The 22,614-nt window shown below is 39.3% G+C and overlaps 1 protein-coding gene across 3 annotated transcripts; it reads right to left on the bottom strand.

Annotated features, from left to right (window-relative positions):
• Positions 1 to 3,489: 3,489 nt before the first annotated feature.
• arhgap25 (Rho GTPase activating protein 25) lies at positions 3,490 to 21,651 on the bottom strand. 3 transcript variants are annotated; one of them, XM_084729125.1, is made up of 11 exons: positions 21,237 to 21,651; positions 15,971 to 16,197; positions 12,533 to 12,620; positions 12,046 to 12,159; positions 10,639 to 10,843; positions 8,582 to 8,714; positions 8,381 to 8,454; positions 8,015 to 8,136; positions 7,374 to 7,528; positions 5,540 to 6,084; positions 3,490 to 3,761 (listed from the first exon to the last, which is right to left on the bottom strand). In XM_084729125.1, the coding sequence occupies exons 1-11, from the start codon at positions 21,298 to 21,300 to the stop codon at positions 3,560 to 3,562; spliced, it is 1,929 nt and encodes a 642-aa protein (XP_084585251.1). In that variant the 5' UTR covers positions 21,301 to 21,651; the 3' UTR covers positions 3,490 to 3,559. The 3 variants fall into 3 exon arrangements, with proteins under 3 accessions (XP_084585251.1, XP_084585250.1, XP_084585249.1); XM_084729124.1 differs by having other exon boundaries at positions 15,971 to 16,173; positions 21,237 to 21,650; XM_084729123.1 differs by lacking the exon at positions 21,237 to 21,651 and having other exon boundaries at positions 15,971 to 16,503.
• Positions 21,652 to 22,614: the final 963 nt, after the last annotated feature.

Below are 22,614 nucleotides of genomic sequence, written 5' to 3'. Positions count from 1 at the left end.
TTGGCCTTAACAATGCAAGAGCAAATGAGGCACATACTCAAAGTTTCATTAGTGTTTTTAGAGACATTCCTCTCAGTTGCGCAGCAGGGCAGATGTGATTGCTGTGGAAACTGGGTGACTCATGGAAAAAGACTTCCAACAAGTCATTACTGATTACTATTACTGTTACTACTATTTATGCTACACTGTACATGGTGAAACAGACTGGCACCACTACCAGCATGGGGTCAAGAGGCTATCAAGATGTTTTCTGATGAGATGAAAAATGACTCAGTCTGGCTCCTCAACAGATTTGAATAACTGTCCCGTTCATCACCTGAACCCTCATTCCACTGCACAGCGGTCATTCCTTAGCTTCTTTGTGTGACCCACAGATACACTCCTGATTGCGGCGCGTCACAGAGATGTGGGAAAGAATGAGCTTTTCCTGCCTCATCTGCCATGCTGATAGTTGACAGACATGCTGTTATCTGTCACACTGTTTAGCTGCTGCCGCAACAGACTATCACATCTTCCTGATGGCCGTAAGAGGGCTTGATAATGGCAATGTCCTTTTGCACACATACACACACACTTATTCACACAGTCGGGCCTATCCATATGGTCTGTATTATGGACCTCAGTGTGTAGCCTGAAAAATGTGGATTTATGAGGGCCAGAGTTGCTATTTTTAGACTGAGCCTTCCAATGTCCAATATCTGAATTTTATGATTTTCATGTGCGTTTTCCTCACAGTGTTTTGTTTCTGACGACTAAGCAGGCCCAGATAATACTATAAGCACCATAGCATATTTTGGAAAATTAATTCAGATGTTTCCTGGAGGCCAGTCTATCAGTTTTACAAAATAGCATTTAATCATTGTAGTGATATATTACCACCATGCAAAGTCCAGCAGACATGGAGCTGTGTGTCTTTGGCCACCCAACAAATCACTGTGTCTGGTGTTTGGCTAGCAGGTAGCCCAATTTTCTAGCTGAAAAATGTTGCCTGCTACATCAGGGAACAAGGCTGTTGACAACGAACCAAAACCATAAAGTTGCAGGCTGTAAAACTTAACACAACGAGCTAAAAGGCAGTAAAGCTCCGTAACTCAGGGCAGAGGGGAACTGCTGGGTGCCAAATGATAATTCTCCATGGGTCTGATATTAGGAGCAATCCCTCACATTACACACAGTAATTTGAACCTTTGTTAAGAAAATATTGATTAGTGCATCTTCAGTTAAGTAACACTGCATTCTCTGAGGTGAACAGTAGTGGTATCTGATTTATTTTCTGTGCTAGCTGCATGGCTCTCTGGATGCCAGTATTGTTCAGGAACTTGTCCACTAGACAGTCCACTGGGCCTGACTAACATAAATGTTCACCACATCCAGTACTTTGGTTTTTATGACTAAAAACCTGCAAAACTTCAGATGTTCCCACCAGCACTAGCTGCTCGTTGTGTTCAAGGTTACTTATAGTGGCATTCCAACAGGCTAAACTAAAACAAAAACATGCTGTCTGTTTATGTCCCCTAAAATATTGATCTTGACAGATTTGCATGTAGTTTTTCACTAGACAGTGTTTTCACATTCCTCTACTGATGCAGAGTTGATGTCTGTGCACTCCCTAAACTTTAAGATTCAAACATACCCCAGGCAAGATAGATTTGGCATGTAAGTGGAAGCCAGCTGCTATTGTGCAGACAAAGAAACCTGACACCTCCAGCACAGAGCAGACTGTGCAGGAGGTTTCAGTATAGAGAGTGAGAGTTAGCATTAGCTGTCACTAGCAGCCACTGCCAGTTACAAGCTAACAAACAAATGAACAGTGCTGACTTCACTTACCGTTAGGATACCTCTACTAGTCACAGATTTAGGTCTTGGTCTGACTGAGGCTAAAACATGTATGACTGAATGTTTCTGATGTTTCCTGTAACACTAACCATCTTGACACGTTCTGCTTTTTCACCAGTCAACCTAGTTCCTGTTTGAACTGTACCATGAATTACACATCACGCTTGTCAATTTCCAAAGATCATTTTACAAGTCAAGAAAGCCGCCGCTTCTCATAAAACTGTCGAAGTATCAGACTGCGAGGATACACAATTAGAAAGGCAACACAGCAAGCACAGCACTGCAAATCGCATCATGGCTTTATCCCTCCAAAAGCTAACATTAGCCACTGAAGCTATGATGCCTGTGTGTTTTTCATACTGGGAGATCAGTCACATAAGTAACACCTCTTGATTATTCTTTCGCTTTGTGCTTTGCTGAAAACTGAATCAGCAATTGCTGATAAAAAAAAACACTTCAGTTCACCTCAAATATATAATGACATACATCATCATGTAATTCATGGCACAGTTCAAATGTGATCTTGATCCCATGGGGCAGCCTGGAAGGGGAGGGAATTCACCTCTCTATGAGGGAGAAAGAGTAGATGTGCTTCCAGACACATTTTTTCTTACTTTTATGTGGGAAAACTATTTTAAAGAAAATATAACTCATACCAAAGTACATACTTTAAAACATATCTGGAGGGAAACTTTAAACCTGCAATAACATTAATAACATTATTTTGGCCACTTAGGGGCAGCATTCTCTGATGTGAAGAATAGTGATATCAGATTTATTTTTTTTTCCATGCTAGTGGTATGGCTCTCTGGGTGGCAAAAAATATACATTTATCACATGAATGTGATTTAACACCTGTTAAAAATGCTGATGTTCCCATAACCCAAGCAACACTTGGATGCTAACTCGCTAAAGTAAGATGGTTAACATTACATTTCTAAAACATCATTTCATGTTCGCTTGCTGACGTTTACATGTAGCTCAAATCACTGCTGTGTCTATGCACAGCTTCACAGAGCTGTATGGCTGTAAAGTTGTATATAAAGGCTAAAGATGTATCAGCTTAACCCTGCCAGCAATTTTACCATCATGTACAATATCCACTGCTTTCAGGCTTGTTTTTTTTTTTTAATTCATGTTCCTGGCAGGATACTGTGTCATGTGTCTTCAGGAGAAATCAATTCATTTGTTTCTGAAAGGCAGTCACCACTGGTTTTCAGTAATGATATACTGATGTGTTAGTGTGTTAGTATTGTAAATATGTAGTGTAAGATTATTTCATGCATCAACAAGTTAACTTTGATATGTGCTACTTTATTAATTTAAAAATGAAATGAAACCTTTACTCCACATGTGCCACAGTATTTCTACTGTCCACCATTAACATTATTCAGTCGACCCTTGTTCGGAGGGTCTTTTCCTGTAGAGCAGCCACAGATGACGGCAGTTCATATACAGAGACATCCCTCCTGCAGCGAGGACAAACAGACATGTTTGAAGTCTTTAATGTGAACAGTGAGATTAAAGTCTGTTTAGATCTCTCAACTTTCCTCACAGGCACAAACAAATGAGCCAATAATTTATCTTGAGGACCAAACAGAGCTCAAATGGAAACAATCAAATGTCCCACTAGAGGCCGACAGTATTTCAGCTGGTGTAAAATTAGCTCTGTTGTTTTTGACAAAGTCATAGATCCATATACTAGTGAGCCTGAAAATGACTCTTAGGTGGGAGTTTGTTGCTGAGTGGAGAGGAACTGCTGAATGTCTCTCTGCAGTACCTCGTTGCGTCTTTGGGCCTCTTCCTGGCTGCGTTCAGCATTTCTCAGGCAGATCTCCAGCGCGGCCACACGGCGGTGCTCTGCCTCCAGAGCCGACTGGAGCTCTGCCACCAAGGCCCTCAGCTCCTTGTTCTCCTTCTGCAGGCTGCAAGAGACATGAGAGACACAGGAGGTTGAGACAAAGTCCAGACAATGCTTCAGTCTACTCGGTGTCCATCAGTGGTCATCATTGCAAAAACAAATGAATTGAGTCCAGATATCAGATCGATTCTGGAAGTAATATTGAGTCCAAAAATGACATTTCCTTTAAAAACACAAAAAAAATCCCCGTGGAGTGAGATTACAACACCTGTTTTCAATTTAAGTAAGTGATTTCTTTGACTCTAGTCCAGTTTTCTTCCTTACGCTGTCAAGATACTGGCTCTCATTTCTACAATATTCCCAAAACAAGAAATTCTGGACTTGGAACAAACTCATTACCTCACACCAGTGCCATTTTCACATGTGACTTAATGTGAAACAAAACTAGCTGTCAAAACACACACTTTTTTGCGGTGTAAATTTAAAGGTGACACATGCCCTCAGGAAAATGTCATTTTCCTTTAAAATTTAGTGTGTTTTCCTGTAGTCTTGGTTATTTTCACATTTTAATTGAATAACAGTATGCTCACCCTTGGATTGTAAATATTCATATGCATTTGACCTGTCCCAAGTCCCACCCCTTTTGGAACATCAGTCATTTTTCCCCATTTCCTAGCCTCGTCTATGTCGAAACCACCCCAAATCTTAACCAAGATAATGTTAGCAAAATGTTGGCTAACCAGTTACCTAATTTACATCAATTGTTAGTCAGCATTTTGCGAACATTAGCTAATTTAAGATATGACCATATGTTGCTTTTACATGTCTCACAGGTGATACTTATTTTCCAAGATGGTGAAGGCATGACCAGCCTTACTCTGCCACTGATTGGCTTACCATAATAGTCTTACACTAATGCTGACCAATTTCTCTCCACGTTAGAGGGCGACACAGGAGTGGATTTACACTCCTCCCATTCCCACAAAAATACTCCCTGTCCCATCCCTATCCTGAAAGAATGACTCCCGTCCCATCCCGCTCCCGTCATGTCCCGTTTACACACTTTTTTCTATATAAAAAAGTGGCTTATTGTTATTATGATTCCTGTCCCATCCCAGTCCAATGATGAATACTCAAATTGACTCCCATCCCGCAGGATTCTCACAGGAATCCCGTGTCCGGAAAAAATGTCAGACTTTACTAGTCACAACTAAATGAGGGATGTGCGTAATTGGTCTACTATATAATTACACATCAGCACTCTTGCTAGGTAGGTCCAGGATTACTAATATACTAATATTAATACTATACTGATATTTATCAATGTTTTATTCACATACAAAGCCAATTATCTGTTGCCTCTTAAGATGTTATGCAGCCACCCACCACTAGTTGGGGCTGCAGCCCCAGCAGATGGCAGCCCTTCTTTCCTAATCGACAAGAAAATTTGTAGCCAGGAACACCCTTAACCCTGACCTAAACATACCCAACCCAAATGACCCAACCAATGAAGGCAACGAGCATTAGCCAATCAGAGTGAGAGTGGGGTGGGTGCTCTTCTGAGAAAAAAAAATTGTGTACAGGAAAGCAGAAAGGTTCTTCCAGCTACCAGGCTTGTATAGAGTGAAAGGGGGCTTAAAAAGGGTCAGTTACAAAAAAAAAATATTCTTACATACATTCATATATCAAGAATACTAAAATAAAGATAATTTTTGGATTTTTGCACATTGCAGTAACAACTATTTTTTCAACCTAAAAATGTATATCAGAAATTGTGCACCACGTTAATGAGGGTCTGTCTGGTGTGTAGTTAGTTGTGAGGTAGACTCTGTGATTCCTCACCTGTCCACCAGCTGCTTGCTGTCTTTCTGCAGCTCAGAGCTGCTGTTGACCTGTTGAACTGAAGTGCTCACTCTCAGGCTCCCTTCACTCTTCTGATGGGTTAGCACCGGGACAGGCCGCAAGTCACTGTTAGGTTTTTGGGAGGCAGCAGTAGAAGAACCTGTGTTGTCACTTCCTCTGCGGGCTGTCAACCTATCCTCCCCCTCCTTGTTACCCGTCTGAGACCCCCCGAAAAATGAACCTGAACTCCGCAGGTCCAGGATCTTAAAGATATCCTCTGAAAAAGTCCCGCTCTTTTCCTCCACGTTCTCCTGAATGCGACTCCACCGGTTGAGGGCGTCGGCTTTGGCCGCCATTCCGGTGAGGGGGCAGTTGAAGGTGGGCAGGGTTTGGGTGCGTTTGCGGGGATTCCCGAGCCAGTCGTCTGTGGTAGGTGAAAGCGGCTCCTGAAGTGTGTGTTGGGGGCTGCAGTTCCCTCTGTCTGGACCTGGACTGTCATTGTCCTCCTCCTCTTCTGGAGACTCGGACAGAGATGCATCACCCATCTGAGACAAACACATAACTTAAGATCACTTACAGAAGACTAATATATTCAGTACAGTTTATATTACTGGAAAATGATTTAGTAATTCATATTTCAGTGGGTTTTAGGGTGTGAATTTCCTTTGGTTTGATGTAGCCATAAAGCCATTATCCATCCATGCTTTCACCACTTAACCAACAGTGTGTTGGCGAGCAAGTAGCAGAGAAAATGCATCAGAAAACTTTTCAATTAATCCATCAGTAAGACAAAAGATGTGTCTTTCAGAGATGTTGAGACTGAATGAAAATAAATGCAAAAGCACCAAAACACAAGGATTTAACTACAGTATATTCATACAAATCATAATTTCATGTCACTTGGGTCCTATTAGTGTTAATAGGCCTGCCAGCTATCTTGCTGAAAGTTTGCTGCGAAGATCAATGCCACTGTCATGTCTATTTTATATAAAACTATGCAAAGTTAGCATAGCTCATAGCGTAACAATTAAATAAAAATAAAGTGTTACACAGTAGGGATATCAGTTTTAGTTAATTTTGCTTCCAATCACCTGATAGCCATTAACTGGTAACTATGCATGTTTCCACTGCACTAGACAGGTTCTCATCAAGGCTGTTAGACGGAGAGGCTGAACTACCCAGCATCCATTGTGTCCGCGGCTGTCTGTGTGCACATCTGTTTGGAAGTATAGCCGGGCTTTGATGGAGAGAGGCTTTGTGTGAGGAGCACACTGGACTGCATCTCCCAGTCATCCCTGGCTAGCTTGACTTCTGGCTCATCCTTCTTCTCCTCAAAGTGAATTTCTGTGTGTTGAGTCACAGAAGTTCTTGATGGCGTAACATCCTGAGGCTCAGGGTACCAAACTAATGTTAGCTATTTGACTCCTTAACCCTCCACCACACTCATTGGCAGCATAACATGGGAACTAATGCACACTTTTTGGCTTTTGGGTGTGAGCCATCTTTAGACCTGACAGTCAGATGATTGTTCTTAATGTGGTCCAGCATAGTGCAAACACTGATGTGTAGCATCACACAATTTACATTTGACTTTGACATTGTTTAGTCGGCAGATTGTGTCAAAAAATCAACACAGCTGATGGGATTAGCACTGTTTGCCACGACTATCATGTTAGATACTTCTTCCTCCAAACTAATTATGTTGTTCTGATATGTGATCTTCTTTCCATTGGCCGTTACCTCATCCTGTTTCCATGTGTAGCACCAAAACACGCCCTAAAAACATGACTTTTCAAACATGACAGAGGCTTAATGTGTAGTCAGCTGCTCGTACCTCTGCAGACTCCCAGCCCACGAAGCTTCGGGGAGTGTTCTTCTGGCTCTCGGCCTTGTTTGATGGAGGGGAGGGAAGCACGTCTTTGGAGAGAGGAAACAGAGTCTCGTGCTGTCTGATCATCACTGTCATCAGCTTCTGGATCTGAGGAGTCGCTGCGAAGAAAAACAAACACTAATGTGAAAAGATTGTCATCAAAACGTCTTATCTTTTCTTCATGATTCACTTTCCTCAATCTTTTAACTCAATTAAAGTCAGTTTTTCAGATATTTTTTGGTTCTTTTTATGTTATTTGTTATATAATTTTTAGCTGCAGCACTACTGAGATAAACTTTATGGAATCGATGGAAGCAGCACATCTTTTTTGCTGCATCATCTGTACCACAAGGATATTGTGTGGTCTTTTTTTGTAAAAGGCTGTTTTTTTCACTAAATATAGTGTCTAAAAAAGAGAAGGATGTAGTCATGTCGCAGTACTGAGACATCATGTTATCATTTCTTCATAAAAGTGGTAATTACACATCAGTTGAATTCAGGGTGTTTTACAAATGTGAACAACACAGTTTCTGTCAAAGCCATAAGAAAACACAGATGTACCCACATGTTGGTTTGTGACACACCGGTTACGCATCAGCTCTTACCCTTCATGACGGTGATAGGATCTTCTATCTGAGGTTTGAGCAGATTGATCCCCATCACTGTGGCCAAGTTCTCCACGTTCATCTTATTCACCTTTGACTGCAGCTGCACCTCAAACAGAAACCTGATAAACAAAAAAGACGAGACAGATGTTGATATACAGATTGACGATACAGATATACAGATGCATGTCAAACTGAAGTCTGGGTTTTTAACCAGAAGGACATCCGGTAGCTGTACAGTGAAGCATCTTGCTCAAGGACATGTCTGTATCTTTCCAGTGCAGCGGTGTCCTCTGTAACCACAAAGCCATCATGATTTTTCTCTGGAGTATCCCATAATGCTTTGCGCTCCAGCCTCTTACTCACCGGCAGACATAACTCAGAAGGTTGTAGTTGATTCTGGGAAGGAGAGCGATTTGTTTCTCCAGCTTTTCCCAACCCTGAGAGGACACATGAGCGAGAGATTAAAGGACACGTACGCTCAAAATATCAGTATATCAATACAACATGCACTCAGATATGCAGACGGAGTTTAGCCTTTTTTAAATAAAATAAAATGAAGCGTACCTCTGAGCTGCTGGAGTCTAGCAGGTTGGTGCAGTCCAGGAAGTCTTGGTACTGAGTCCAGGGCACCACGGGTTCAGGCAGCTCACGCAGGTACAGCTTGAGGAGTGACGCCACCGTGTGGACATCTGTGTCACTGCAGACAACAAGTGTTAGTTTAATGAGTAGAAAATGTAACCTGCTCACTATATCATAGATGTCCAGTTTGCTTGCTTACATGCTGTACATTAAATTTAATACAATATGTTCATCAAATTCTACACATGCATGCAAACTATCCCTTTAATATCTTCTTTTTTTAGTAACTATGGGCTCTCACTGTTTACTCAAAGTATCCAAGAACTTCAAGTGTCATCATAATTTTTTGTAAATATTTAAATTGACTGGATAAAAAACATTTGTATGGCTGGGTGTAGTATAAACAAGGTTATTTTTTGAAAAAAATCCTGTTCCTGGACATTTTGGGCCTTTTTGTATATTTAAATGGCGCAACTTTGTTGTTTGGACTCTGCCAACAATACAATTCTTCAGAAAAACACTAAAGCTGACATAAAGCATATTTCAATGGCTGCTCCTTGACTGGATTACAGACAAACAAGTCCGATTAAATGGATGTTTTAATCAACAGTGTTCTGTCAGAGGAGCTTGTGATGTTGAGTAATACAGGCTTCCTCCTGATTGCCTGCCAGAACAGGATGTGGTGTCTTGTTCAGCTCTCTGAGGCAGACAGAAATCTATCAGCCGCTCTGTATCTCTCTCATCTCTCCTGGTTTCTCAGAAGAAAAAAAAGAGCTGATGATGCAGGTGATTGATTGAAGTCAGGACTTTTTTCTCCTTATATAGCAGTGACCGCATTCAGCTCATACTTTAAAAAAAAAAAAAAAAAAAGAAAAAAGAAAAGGGCTGATTTCTAAGGATAATTTTGGTAGTTATGATTTATCTTGTACGTCTCTGCTGATGTAATGAATAAATCATGATATAACCACATTGTACTCTGTACTGTATTTCCTGTGTATTTCATTTATCCACAAAAACACTGTATCACATACAATATAAAAGATATACATTGATTTTGCTAAATGTTCACATCTACAAAAAATCCTTAGTAAATTTTTGTAATACTGAGCTTAATTTGGGTTCAATTTAATGACAGTCATTCTACATACTATATTCTTTGTAGATGTCATATATATGCATGGAAGCCCATTTCCACCAAAAGATTAAAAAGTCAAAATAATGAGATTTAAAAAGTCAGAATTATGAGATTTAAAAAGTCAGAATTATGAGATTTAAAAAGTCAGAATTATTCTTATTATATTACGAATGATTATTCATTTCTTAATTTTGACTTTTTATCTCATAATTATAACTTTTTTTCCCATTATTTTGCCTTTTTTTTATCTCATAATTATGACTTACCATGGCGATATCTTCAACATATGTAAGACATGCACATAAAAAACATTTTCATTTTCATTTCAAGTGTTTCACATGTCTCAGTCAATGTTTCACATGATGAGAAAAATACAAAAGTGTCCACTTTCATAAAACATAATTTTACTATTTAATTTACCATTGCCTCCAATTCATTACTGGAGGCAAAGGGAAATTAGTTTTCTCTACCTGCACATACTTGTGTGGAATCAGATCAAAATGTTATTCCAGTTATTCCAGGTAGAGAATATTGAAGTTGAGACATTTTTATTAAATGGTTAACACCAGGATTGGGAATCTCTTGGCACTGCACAAACTGATTTGATTATGATTCAGATGTGATTATAACACAATTATTGATGCATCAAGAGGAATCAGAATATCAAGCTTTTAAGCCACGATGCTCATGTTTACATCCACCACATTTCACCATCTGGTTGGTTGGTAAAAAACGTACAGCCCGAATAACAAAATCGTTACAGGTGATGATAATTCCAATTATTGACTTTTCTGCTTGCAAGAGAGAATCACAATTCAATCACACATGTTTCTATAGCTATAATGTGTAATTTTTACAATGTGTTAAAAGTACAGACATCTGTGAAAGGGAACCATGAATGCATCACCTGGGGAAGGAGGGCCTCTCTCCTGCATCGAAGGCGTCCCTGAACTGTTTGACAGCGTTGTCTTGACCCGGCAGACGGAAGATGCCCTCCTCTTCCAGGCCGTGTTCTTTGATGAACTCCACGCACTTCTGCACCAGGATCGGCACCATGTGAGGCCCAAACCGCTGCTCATATGTTACCGTGTCCATGAGAGCCTTTCCAAACACTGCAGAGAGGCAGAGAGAGGGAAGACATGACAGCTTGGACCAGTCCACACGGTATAATCAGAAATCACTTTTACACACTCAAATGAACACCATTATTGTCATTTTAATATGGTATTTTTAATAGAAATTGTATAGTAATTATTTCTATTTATTTTATAAGACAGTCTGAGAACTTTTTCACACTTTTTCATTGGCTGAAAGTTCAGTGAGAACATTGATATCATTCTTGCTTATACACAAAATTTGAAACTACAGCCAGCAGCTGGTTAGCTTGCAGTAAGTTAACAGACTTGAAAAAGGGAAACTGCAGGCTTGGCTCTGTCAAAACTAGGTAACAAAGCTCACTGATTTAGAAGTTATATCTCTTGTTTAATATGTACAAAAACACATTTTAACAACATGTTGTGGTGAGCTAAGCTAACCAGCAGCTGGCACATGACTTGGACTCGAGTCACAAATGTGATGACCTTAGACTTGACTTGATAAAATAACAGAAAACCTGCAACGCACCAATAACCTATGACTTTGCTTGAGCCTTTGGACTTGAAAATACTTGGTACCTCACCGAGCCCAAAGTTATCAAAAGTGTGCCACCAATCAATTCATTTCCCTTCATTTCCCAAATCAAATGACATTCATGCTGTTGATTCCCAACAAACTGACACTTTATTCCTCAGTTCCGCTTTGTTTTGCACCAGTCCGATGAAGTTGCGGGAGAGAACCATGAAGAACCAACATTATGTTACTGAGCTCCAGGTGAAAAAAAGAAAGGAATCAAATGCAGTTTTGTGCAAAAACTATACAGCAGTCAACAAAAGCCAGATTGCAGCATGTAAAACATGCAGGTCAAAGACAAACAATTTTTAGCTTTTAACAACATTTGAAGTTGTACAAAGAACAGTTAGTTGAGGCTAATATTAAGATAGCTTAACAGCTAAGTAACTTTGTTAATCAGGCTGGAAAAACTTTTATGACTTGTTTAGAACTTGTGACTTGACTTGGAACATATCAGTCTTTATATGTGAGTGAAAAGACCTGAGACTTATTTGTGACTTGTGAAACAATGACTAAAACCTGGTCTCACTTCTGCAATCCTTTAATCTAACTAAACAACAAGAAGAATACATTTACTCCTGAAAATGTCCAATTATTATTTTCATTTCTGCAGTGTCATACAGAACAATATAAGGTTTTACTCAACCTCCACTTGTTGGCACTCCAATGACCCTGCGCAGAGTGCGGACCCACTCCTCCATGTCACTCTGGGAGTTTGCCATGAACACATAGGGACATCGCTCTCTGTCTCCAGTGGAACCTATGAAATGATGGGTGTTGGAGGGAAGATGCGTTTTAGAAAAGCGAAACCTTTAGTAGGACAGAGATGTGTGTCAGAAACTGAAATCTACACAGAGATTTCCAGAGTAGATTCAGATTGCTATCAGTTCTTGGTAGTTTTTTACTTCCCACTTCCCACAAGTGCTGTTTTACACACATGTCAGCCAACTTGGAATAGACCCAAAATTTAAAAACCCTGGCATAGGGAAAATCTTGACACAAAGCAATGAAGGGAGGCCATCAAAGACAGCACTAATAAATCACTGTTGCACACAAAACCATCTTAAATTAAATACGCCACACAACAGCTAAAGTCAGTTTTGCCCTCTTAAAAAGGTTGATTGCGTGCTTACGTGGAATGATCTCAAAGAGGTACTTCCCAGGGTCATCTGAGTTCGGGGGGAGCTCATTAACTTTACTGAAGCGCAGCTGGATGACTCCCTGGAGAGAAAAAATAGGAGCACAAACACAGAAAAATGTACATTAGTGTAATGTTCAAAGTCAAGAACCAAATGCTAATAGTTAGACTGATGTTCACATTCACTCATAGACCAGAATATAGAGATTTTATGAGAAAAAATACTGACTGCTGATCTATCGTCATTTGATTTAGGGTCTGCTCACAGTTTATGTGTTCACAGTTTACATTATCCAGCACATTGTATTTTCAAGTTCACCATGTTTGCAGCCCGCTTCCTCTATGTCCCACCCACTCTACCACTTGTTTATTTCTAATTTAACGGCAAAAGTGAAAGTGACATGACTCCTGAACTTTTAGACCTGGTTGCACTAACAAAGACTGATTTAATCTAAGACTAGTTCTAATCAGAGTTTAGTCAAACTAGGCTTAAAATAAGTAAATCCGGGTTTAAACTAAAGCAAAGCTCTGTTGCACAGTAAAAAAGTCATCTCAGTTTAGTAAATCCAAGTTTAGTGATGTAAACCAAAACTAATATGTTGCTTGCTTAGGCAAATGAAAATAAATAAATTAAATACATCTGAGTGATGCTGAGACTTAAGTGTTCCTTAAAAAGTGTTGCATTGTTGGTTAGTTAGCTAAAAGGAAAAACCATATCATTTACTAGCTAGCTAAAAAGTTAACTAAGGATTATATTGTTTGCTAGCTGGCTAAAAAGTTAGCAAAACCTTGCACTGTTTGCTAGCTATGTAGGCTTAGTTTGCCCACTCATGATGCCTGGTAGAGAAGCTCTAATTTCTCCTCCTTTGAGATAAATTTGTTGGTTGAATTGTCAACTGGAGTGAAAGAAAAAAGAGACACAGCATAAAAATCAACTATGTTGAGTCTGTTCCTTAACGCTTTCTTTGAATAACTTTATTATTTTTGCTTAATCCATCTCAAAAAGGCAGCTATTTTAAAAGTAAAACCTCCTCAAGTGTAAGTTTAAAGTTAATACTAGGTCACAGTTTAAATTGGAGTTTAAAGTTTTGGTGCAACAGAATAATCTTGGTTAAAGCTAAAGTGAGGTTTAAATTTGCTGAGTCAACTTAATTTAAAGTTAAACCATGATTTAATCTAGTTTTTTGTTGGTGCAACTCAGTCTTGGAGTAATTCCTTATGATTCTGGAACTTTTTAAGCCACATGCTTGCCCCTGTTCAGTGTCCCTGAATAGATAATATAGCTATTTCTTTTTCAAATTTTCATGAATGCTCCTCTCCCTTCATGTGTCACTACCACAATTCTAAACAGGAAATAAATAGGAAGGAAGAGAATAAAACAAATACATGTGTGAGAAAGAGACCAACAGAAGCCAAGCGAGTGATCTTATCACATTTCATGACTGAGGAAATAAAGGCCAGAGTTTGTTTTTGATGTTTTACACATTAATTTAAATGCACTTGTAACTTATAATAAAGTGTAATTATAGTCATAAGCACCCATAAAAAATCATAATACTTAATAACAATAATCATAACAAATTATAGAGCATAATGACTTATAAGGTCAAGTATCATCATGCTACAAAATTGTTGGTTGCTCGTCATTTCTTTGACAAGCATCATAGTGTATTATTATCATAGTTGCAATGCATTATAACCATTTTATAATGCATTATAATTACTTTTAAAATGAGTTATAATGTGATCATAAGTACTGCAGTTTAGGTTTACTGAGGTCTATGATGCACATATAACACATTATAAACAAACTTATAATACACTATACTGTGCCTGTATAATAATGGATGCAAGCACTGATGAATATTCATAATGCTTTATAACATTAATCATAGCACATTATAAAGCATTTTTAATGACATGTATGGTCAAGTAACATAATCCTTCATAATTGCTGGTCACTCACTGACGTTTCTGGTTGTATTTTAATGCTCATAGTTATAATACATTATAACCATTTTTATAAAGCATTGGATGCTGTAAGAAGAAGTGAAAAAAGTAAATCCATGCCAAAACATACGACACAAAAAACATTGTAAAATTAATCAATTTGTTTAAAGGACCAGTGTGTAGGATTTAGTGGCATCCAGCTTGCAGATTGCAAACACCTTGTCTCACTCTAAACTTCCAAGCGTGTAGGAGAACCTACGGTGGCTGTGAAAATCATGCATTCTGGGCTACTGTAGAAATATGGCAGACATGGTAGACTCTGTGGAAGATGACCTGCGCCCTCTGTAGATATAAATGGCTCATTCTTAGGTAACAAAAACACATAATTTCAAGTGATAATGAAAACAACAATATGTTCATATTCTGCCAATAAATGCCCCTAAATCTTTACACACTGTGCTTTTAACTGGTCACAACAGAAACTGAGTACTACAATTTGACACAACTATTTGATGATGAGCACCTGAATGATGGACATTCACATTTAACTAATGCAATATCTCTAAAACCAACCAACCAAACAAACAAGCAAACAAAACATAGTTGTAATATGCAATAATTTTATAATGCATTATAATTATTACAACTATGCTGTATACTTGACCATATGCGTCATTACAAAATGCTTTGTAATGTGTTATGATTGTTTTTTTTATAGCATTATTAATTAATTATGAGTATGTTTATAATGCATTATCAAATATGCTGAACATGGGCATCATAGAAAGTTATCATAATGACACTATTGGAATATAATACTATTTTTTGGAGGTTTGCGCACACTCTGCACACTTTGTATTTGTCCTACAGAGACAGAACTACAGCATGGAATCAAATACTAAAGACTCAGCTGGACGTTTGGTCAGTGTTACAGACATGAGCATAAACCAGTGGATTATAAAACAGACATACAGCTGGAACAAAGGGGACTTTCAATGGCAGAAGGTCTCTTTTGTGAGGCGTCAAGCATCATTTGTTTTGTTTACAGGAAGTGTGCAGAGTTAGCCACACAGCAAAGTGTTTGTGGTGTTGATTGGAAATGATAATGGCCACTTTTCTTATTCACCCATCAATCAATCTATGAATACAGAGAACATTTAATACAAAAGATGCTAACTTTAGATTACCGAATGTTGTTGTTACAAGCAAGTTTGCTTCTATTACTCAACATCAGTGACTGTAAAAGAATGTCAACCTATAATCGAGACAATTACATGACAGTCCTTTACTGATATACGTACCTGTATGAACCAAATTTCATTAATCACTGCCTTTTACATAGGAATATTTGATATTTGTCTGAACTACTTTGGAAATAATGTGCACATGTGGTTTATAGCAACAAAAAATAGGACAAAAATGTGTTATAATTAAATAATAGCATTAGTAAGGGTTAAAATAAATTAATTTCAAAGTTTCTCACCTGGACTGTGGTCTCTTTGTCATCTTTGTGATAGGTCAGAGTGCTTCCTCTGAGCACAAAATACCGCTGCTGCCAGTTCTTCACCAGAGACCTCTGCTGTTTCTTGAGCCAGCCGGCCTTCAGCGGCCTCTCCATGGACCTGGAGGAGCGCGGCGAGCCCGGCCCGGGGCCTCCCTCTCCAGGTATCACGCTCTTGGATCGTGCTGCCAAACACCACGAGAAAGCGGCTGGTAAAATTGTCATGAACGACCCCAAAGCTGCTGTGTCACAGCCGGAGCTGCAAAACATTACGAAAAGACCAGCTCTGTACTCAACTGCAGCCGAGCACTTCCTCTTTTTTTATATGAATATGCATCAGCCTATCAGGATGAAGGGACCTGCTCAGTGTAGACTATTTTTGGTGCTCACCTATACAAACAGGAAACCGCTGGCCTGTGCTGACCAGTTTCCTGTGGAAGGTGAATGAATGTAGCTGTGATTGTTCAACACAAATAACACAGTGGTCTGCAGGAGACTGATCAAACAATCAGACAGAAAGGTCAAAGATTGACTTTTATGTAGACTTAAGCTGAACTGAAACTGACACGTTTCTATTTTGAATTTTTTGAAGAATGTCACCCTTGACTGATACTTGTCAGCCTAGAGTTCAGTGCCTGGGAGAGTCCATGGTGGAAATAGTTCAGAATATTGAAAGTGTGGCTGTATGAACCACTTATCCATAGTCAGTGTATAACCTACAGCAGATGGCCATCGACACACTCCCAGAAGCTAATCATTCAGCTATGTTAGCTACTTAAAAAAAGGTCGATATATTTAGATTATTTTCACCCCTTTACTTTGCTGTCAACAGCCTTGTCTGGTGCTATATAAGCCAGATATTGGGTTATATAATGATGGTTTCCTGTCAGAAAGGTCATACTGTTTGACTGCAGAAGCAATGCATCTGCTTTCTTGGGGGGATAATGGGAGTCTTGACTACCCTAATTAACTTAAATTCTGTTTATTTATTCATGTAATTTATTTAGATTAATTTTCAGATTTTTTTTCTTTATTGGATAGCAACAGCTGAAGAGCAGACAGGAAAGAAAGTAGAGTAAGGGATGATATGCAGCAAAGGGCCACAGCGGCTGCTGCAGAGGACTGATAGCATCAGTACACAGGGCGCAAGCAGCTGGTCAACTTTTGAAACCCCCCGTACACACCTAAACTGCTAATGATCTTTTTGTGGACCTTTTGAAGTGGCTGAAATACATTTTGCTTGCCAACCCTGTCCACAGCAGTTCATTGATGGTTCATTGCTTCTCCAAACTGGGGGCGTGACATCCATCCACTGTAGCTAATACACTGGCACTGATTATCCTCATACAACCCCGCTTTAAATAATCCGATCTATCCCTTAAAAACATGACATCATGGCCTCTCACAGATACTGAACTCAAGGGTGACAATAATTAGTCAAGGGTGACATTCTTCAAAGTAGGACGTGTCAGTTTCAGTTCAAATTACACCAACACACACGTTAATCTCTGACCTTTCTGCCACCTTGTTTGATCGCGCTCATGCAGACCAGTGTGTTATTTGTATCAAACCATCAGAAAAGGCTGCCTGACAACATGGTGAAGTGGTGAGAATATTCTAATTAGGACATATTTTTAGCTCTGTACTCAACTGCAGCCGAGCACATTTTTAGGTTGACCTTTTTTAAGTGGCTTAAACACATTTTGCTGCTGACCCTGTCCACAACAGTAAATTACTTAATGTCCATGCTAGTGCTCCTGCTGCTTCTCCAAACTGGAGGCAAGCCCACAGCCATCGACTGTAGGTAATACACTGATTATGGATAAGTACCTCATGCAACCACTTCAAATAATCAGAACTATCCCTTTAATGGAATGATGAAAGAACAGAGGCAGGGGTCTTCGTGGCCCAGGGAAGACAGAGTCAGATGGAGACAGTCTGAGAGACACGCGGGTTGGTGGGACCGCAGAGATAGCTGGATAGCTCGCTCAGTTGTTATTAAATTCACCGTGTCCTGTTAAGCAAGATGATAGAGGAGAAGAGAAGAAGAAGAAGGGCCGCCCTTTGGTAAACAGGAAGCAGCCGCATCAGCGCCAGAGGGCCGGCAACACTTTGAAGGTCTCCACCTAGAGCTTTGACAGTCCTTTGGTCTAATTTTAATAGCGTCACCCTCCCTTGATAAGTTGAAAGTTAAAGTGCTGTTGAGAAACAGTGAGCCCACACACAGAGGCAGATGTCGCACCACACCCTCAGCTGACAAACACACAGCTCCTTTAAACTGGCCTCAGTTCGTCCCACTGCACCACAAAGATGTGTTCAGTGCCCACGATCAGAGGCAGTTTACGTCAAGTGCAACATTTACGTCTTAACTCGTGTCAAGGTGAACAGGAGAGAATGATATTCAGGGTTTCACACTGACCGTGTACTGTTTTTATAGAGTACAGCTGAAGACATTTTTAATTTCAGCATATTTTATGATTAAAGATTTGCCTGAAGTGATTTGATATTGGACATGGAGGGCTTTCCGTGATCATGCAGAATATGAGATGCCTGTCCATTAAACAGGCTATGAAGCAACAGCTGACAGCCACTTAACTTAAAGACATAATTTGGATTATATGAACAAATTGCATGAGGTTCTTATCATTAGGCCTTTTTATCCTCAAACTATTTGCTTTGTTTGTGTTACTTGGTATTTTACTTGATACTTTACTTTTGTGAATCCAAACTAAAAACAACATAGCACACAATAACAAACTAACTACCAGATCAGATCAAGGCAGTGGTTGACCTGGAGCTCCTGAAAAAAATGAATTGTAAAATCAACATACTGAGGTTTTACAGGCTGTTTTTGTGCTGGACTGTATTTTAAAATGTAGTAATTAGCTTTTGAGGTGTTATTTCTTTTTGTCGTTGATCAGGCTACCTCTTCTCTGTTTGCACAATTCAGTGTTTAGCATCCCTTTTAGCTGTACACCCTTTACTTCCTGTAAACGCCACAGTAACATTACTTTTGCCTGCAAACTTAATGATTTAAATTTTACATCACTTTTCACAGTTAGCTTGATATAAATTATTTTTATTCATTGTATTCACCGTTCATGTCATAGATATGAGTGGAGTTTTTGAGCACCTTACTCTCTTACTTAACCGTTAGCAACATTAGCTTGCTAGCCTCATCATCTTCAAACTCGACAGACAAAAAAATAAACTCGCCAAAAACACCTTGGCTCATCTTTCCACTGCCCCAACCATCCAACAGTAAACCTTTAATTCACAGTATGATGTGAATGGGATGTGAAAATATTCTAGCCTTTTCTCCGCTAATATTTTCGTGCCTTAAGTGATGAATTAAGGGTTTATTTGGTGGTGAGTTGGAAAAGAGGGAAGACAAACAAAGACTATAAATGTTGTTTCTGTCAAGTTTGAGTGAAGTCGAGAAGTCGAGAATATTCTTCTGTTTCTTATCTTCATGCTAAGCTAAGCTAACTGGGTGCTTGCTGTGGCTTCATATTTAATAGACATGACACCTCTAATGTTAATGCTAATTAACACATCATACGAAATAGAAAGAAAAAAAAAAAACACAACTTGCCATTTTTACACTGGTTTTGCACAGATTTAACAAACAAAAAGAGTTAATTAGTGAGCTTTGGAGTTGCTACGGAGTCAGGCCTGCTGTAACTCATGGTTTCCTCTTCCTTCTATGCTAAGCTAAGCTAACCAGCTGTTAGATGTAACCTCATTTGAGAGTTTAGAGTTGTATTGATCTTCTCATCTAGACCCAATTCTTAAAAAGAAAGCAGATTAGTATATTTCCCTAAACTAAGAACAACTAGGCCTATTCCTAATCTGTTTATCAAAATATTCCTTTAATCCCACGTCAGTCAGCAGATGGATGGAGTTTAACTGCATCAGGAGGAGTCAGGGTCAGCTGACAGCGTTGTGGTTGTCCTTTTAGATGTTTATGAAAGGACATATGATTCATGACTGTGCACATAGATGCATTGCACAGACGTCATATAGAAACGCACTCATGATGTAGGCTTTATGGGTGCAGTTATATGGAAACACCAGAGCTCTGCAGAAACTGCGCTCTTGCATCAGTTTCCTGCTGAAAGCCTCCCTCACTGCAGTCCCACAGTATGAAGTCTGTCATTTGGCATGATCCTCAGCACATCTCTGGGTAAAAGTATCATGAACTTGTCATCTCATTAGCTTTCAGGAAGTTAGCTTTCATAGGCCAATAAAGAAAGAGCGTGATAATAAAGTTGATATCCAGTCAACATGAAGCAGATATATATAATTGCAATGACAGGCAGCAACTTCCTTTCACAGTGCTGAACATCCAGCACCACTGATTGTAAAACCGATTAGAGCCAAAGAAATGTGATGCATGGTATATAGAACAATAGCATGGCTGTATATTGTGGAAAATCAACCAGTCACAGCTTGTGTGCAAACTTCTTTGACATTAGTGTTGCAACTGTTGTGCCATCCGAGATGAAACCAGGCACATTATTGCACTGATTCCACCCTATGCAAAGCACAGTGGTGAGCACGGAATTAGTAAGTCTAGACCACTGCATATGGTAACTTTAAAATACATGACTGCACATAGCTTTGCATGCACAGACACTGGTTAGTCAATGTCCTGTTGCAACCACTGGGAGTTACTTTTGAGTAACTTAAGAAATGCACTTTAGTCTAGTAATTTATTGTTTAGCTTAGTAAAGTTTTAATTCAGGAGAGTTTTACATGCCAGGATATGTTATAATATAGAAACAGGTCATTCTATCTTAGTGATGACAGTGATTTGTTTGAAAAAAAAGGTTTAAACAACTCTGGTTACCATCAGCACGTAGCAAACAGCCACAAAAATCCCCAAAACCCCAACTTTTAAGCTGCAGAATCAGTCACTAGTTATTATACTAGACATTTTTTTCTACAGTAAAACACACATTTTCATGACACCGATAAGCTGGTATATCAGTTATACTGTACATACCATTAATATGTGTGCAAAAGAATATTGTTGAAGATAAAGAGAAATATGGACACATTTTTTTACTCCATACCATCCCTGGTTGCATTGAAAATATGGAATTGTATCTCTTTGCTGTTAGTTTAAAAGCCTTTATAAGACAACATCAGCTCATTATCCAAACTTTAAAGAGCCTAAAATGTGAATAGTGAAAGCACTGCATCTACACTGCTGTCAGTGAACGCAGCACGGCCACCAGCTTACCTATCCGAGCTGTCTCAGCCTTGAAGGTGCTGAAGTCCCAGTTGCGAGGTAGTTTCAGAGACATAATTGTCCTTAATTCACAGCACAGGTCAGCGTCTCATTTCTCACATTCGCCTCACACACACACACACACACACACACACACATACACACACACACACACACATAAACTGATACACACTCAAATACACACACACAGACTGGTGATATCGCAGATCACACTTCCTACTTCCTGTGTGTTGATCTGTCTTCTTCTTTTTTTAAGCCATTAACAACGCGTCCCCTCATGTTGCCTTCACTTCCATGTTCATACTTGTTCTGAGTGTGAGAGAGTAGAGTGCAGCTGTATAAGTGGCTGATTCCAGGCTGATTCATGCAGAGGTGCACAGCTTCGTGTAGTGGGGAGTTTTCGAATGACTAACGTTGACGGGTGTCTAGAAAAACCACGGGTGTCTTCAGAAAGGAAATGGTTTTCACCTCCTGGTTTGAGCCTGTCAGTGAGCATGCTGCTTCACTGCTGCAGCACACAGTCAGCAACTGAGGTGTTCCTTAAGGTACTACGTGCTGACCATTAAATACAGTAACTGCAATGCTTCCTCATTCTGTAAGAAATAAACTATTGCAAAATCAGGCCATAGTTGTAACACAATCAACTGAAAATCTATTTCAAAATGGGGAAGAAGCCCAAGAGGGAAGAAACCAGGTCACACGCACACAAAACACCACATGATGTTTTTTTTTATACCTTTAATTTTCTTAGAACCAAGGCAAAGCACATTTCAGCATCAAAGAGTACAACTTTTCTCTGGACAAAACTCAACACAAACCATTGCACAGTTTAAGAATAATATACTGAAATCATACAGCTTTAGAAGAGAAATCTATAACCACAAAATAAAATGTCCACAAAAGGGGGAGCCTACAATATGTGGGGACAGTCACAACAACTCCCATAGTACATTCCTTACAGAGGGTCCTGGCTGGGCAGGAGACACCAACGCAAAGTGGCACTGTGTTGATTGAAAAATGGCACAGAGGTGTTTCCTGGGTGCCATGAAACGAGAAAAACAACAACAAAAAACAACCAGCCAGGCTTCTTTTTTAATCGAACACTGTAAAACCTCAGAATTCGAAGTTTTGAGTCAAACTTTTGAAATAAACTAAAACTTTACCGACCTATACTGGACGAGATCAACCCATCTGGGTACTTTGTCAATACAAATTCCGAGGTCTTTTTTTAAACACACAGAATAAGAAAATTGAATCACTTTTGAGATATTAGGGGCCCAAATCTTACGGCCATCCAGGTTAGCAATAAGCTATGTCTTTGCCGATCAGCGAGCTGTGTTGTTACATAGAAAAAATAAATAAAGAAATA

Source organism: Lutjanus erythropterus, chromosome 10 (assembly GCF_056507025.1).
Source record: "Lutjanus erythropterus isolate fLutEry1 chromosome 10, fLutEry1.hap2, whole genome shotgun sequence".
Lineage (NCBI taxonomy): Eukaryota > Metazoa > Chordata > Actinopteri > Lutjaniformes > Lutjanidae > Lutjanus > Lutjanus erythropterus.
The sequence above is the reverse complement of the archived record's forward strand: the minus strand, read 5'-3'. Positions and strand labels throughout refer to the sequence as shown.

What these genes read in the sequence shown, in the direction of transcription:
- arhgap25 (XM_084729125.1), bottom strand. Translation starts at nt 21,300, where the DNA reads ATGTCTCTGAAACTACCTCGCAACTGGGACTTCAGCACCTTCAAGGCT. An exon ending in ACAAAGAGACCACAGTCCAG is followed by an intron (nt 12,621 to 15,970) that starts GTGAGAAACTTT and finishes TTTTCTCTCCAG; the next exon opens with GGAGTCATCCAGCTGCGCTT. An exon ending in TGGGCTGGGAGTCTGCAGAG is followed by an intron (nt 6,085 to 7,373) that starts GTACGAGCAGCT and finishes TGTTTGTCTCAG; the next exon opens with ATGGGTGATGCATCTCTGTC.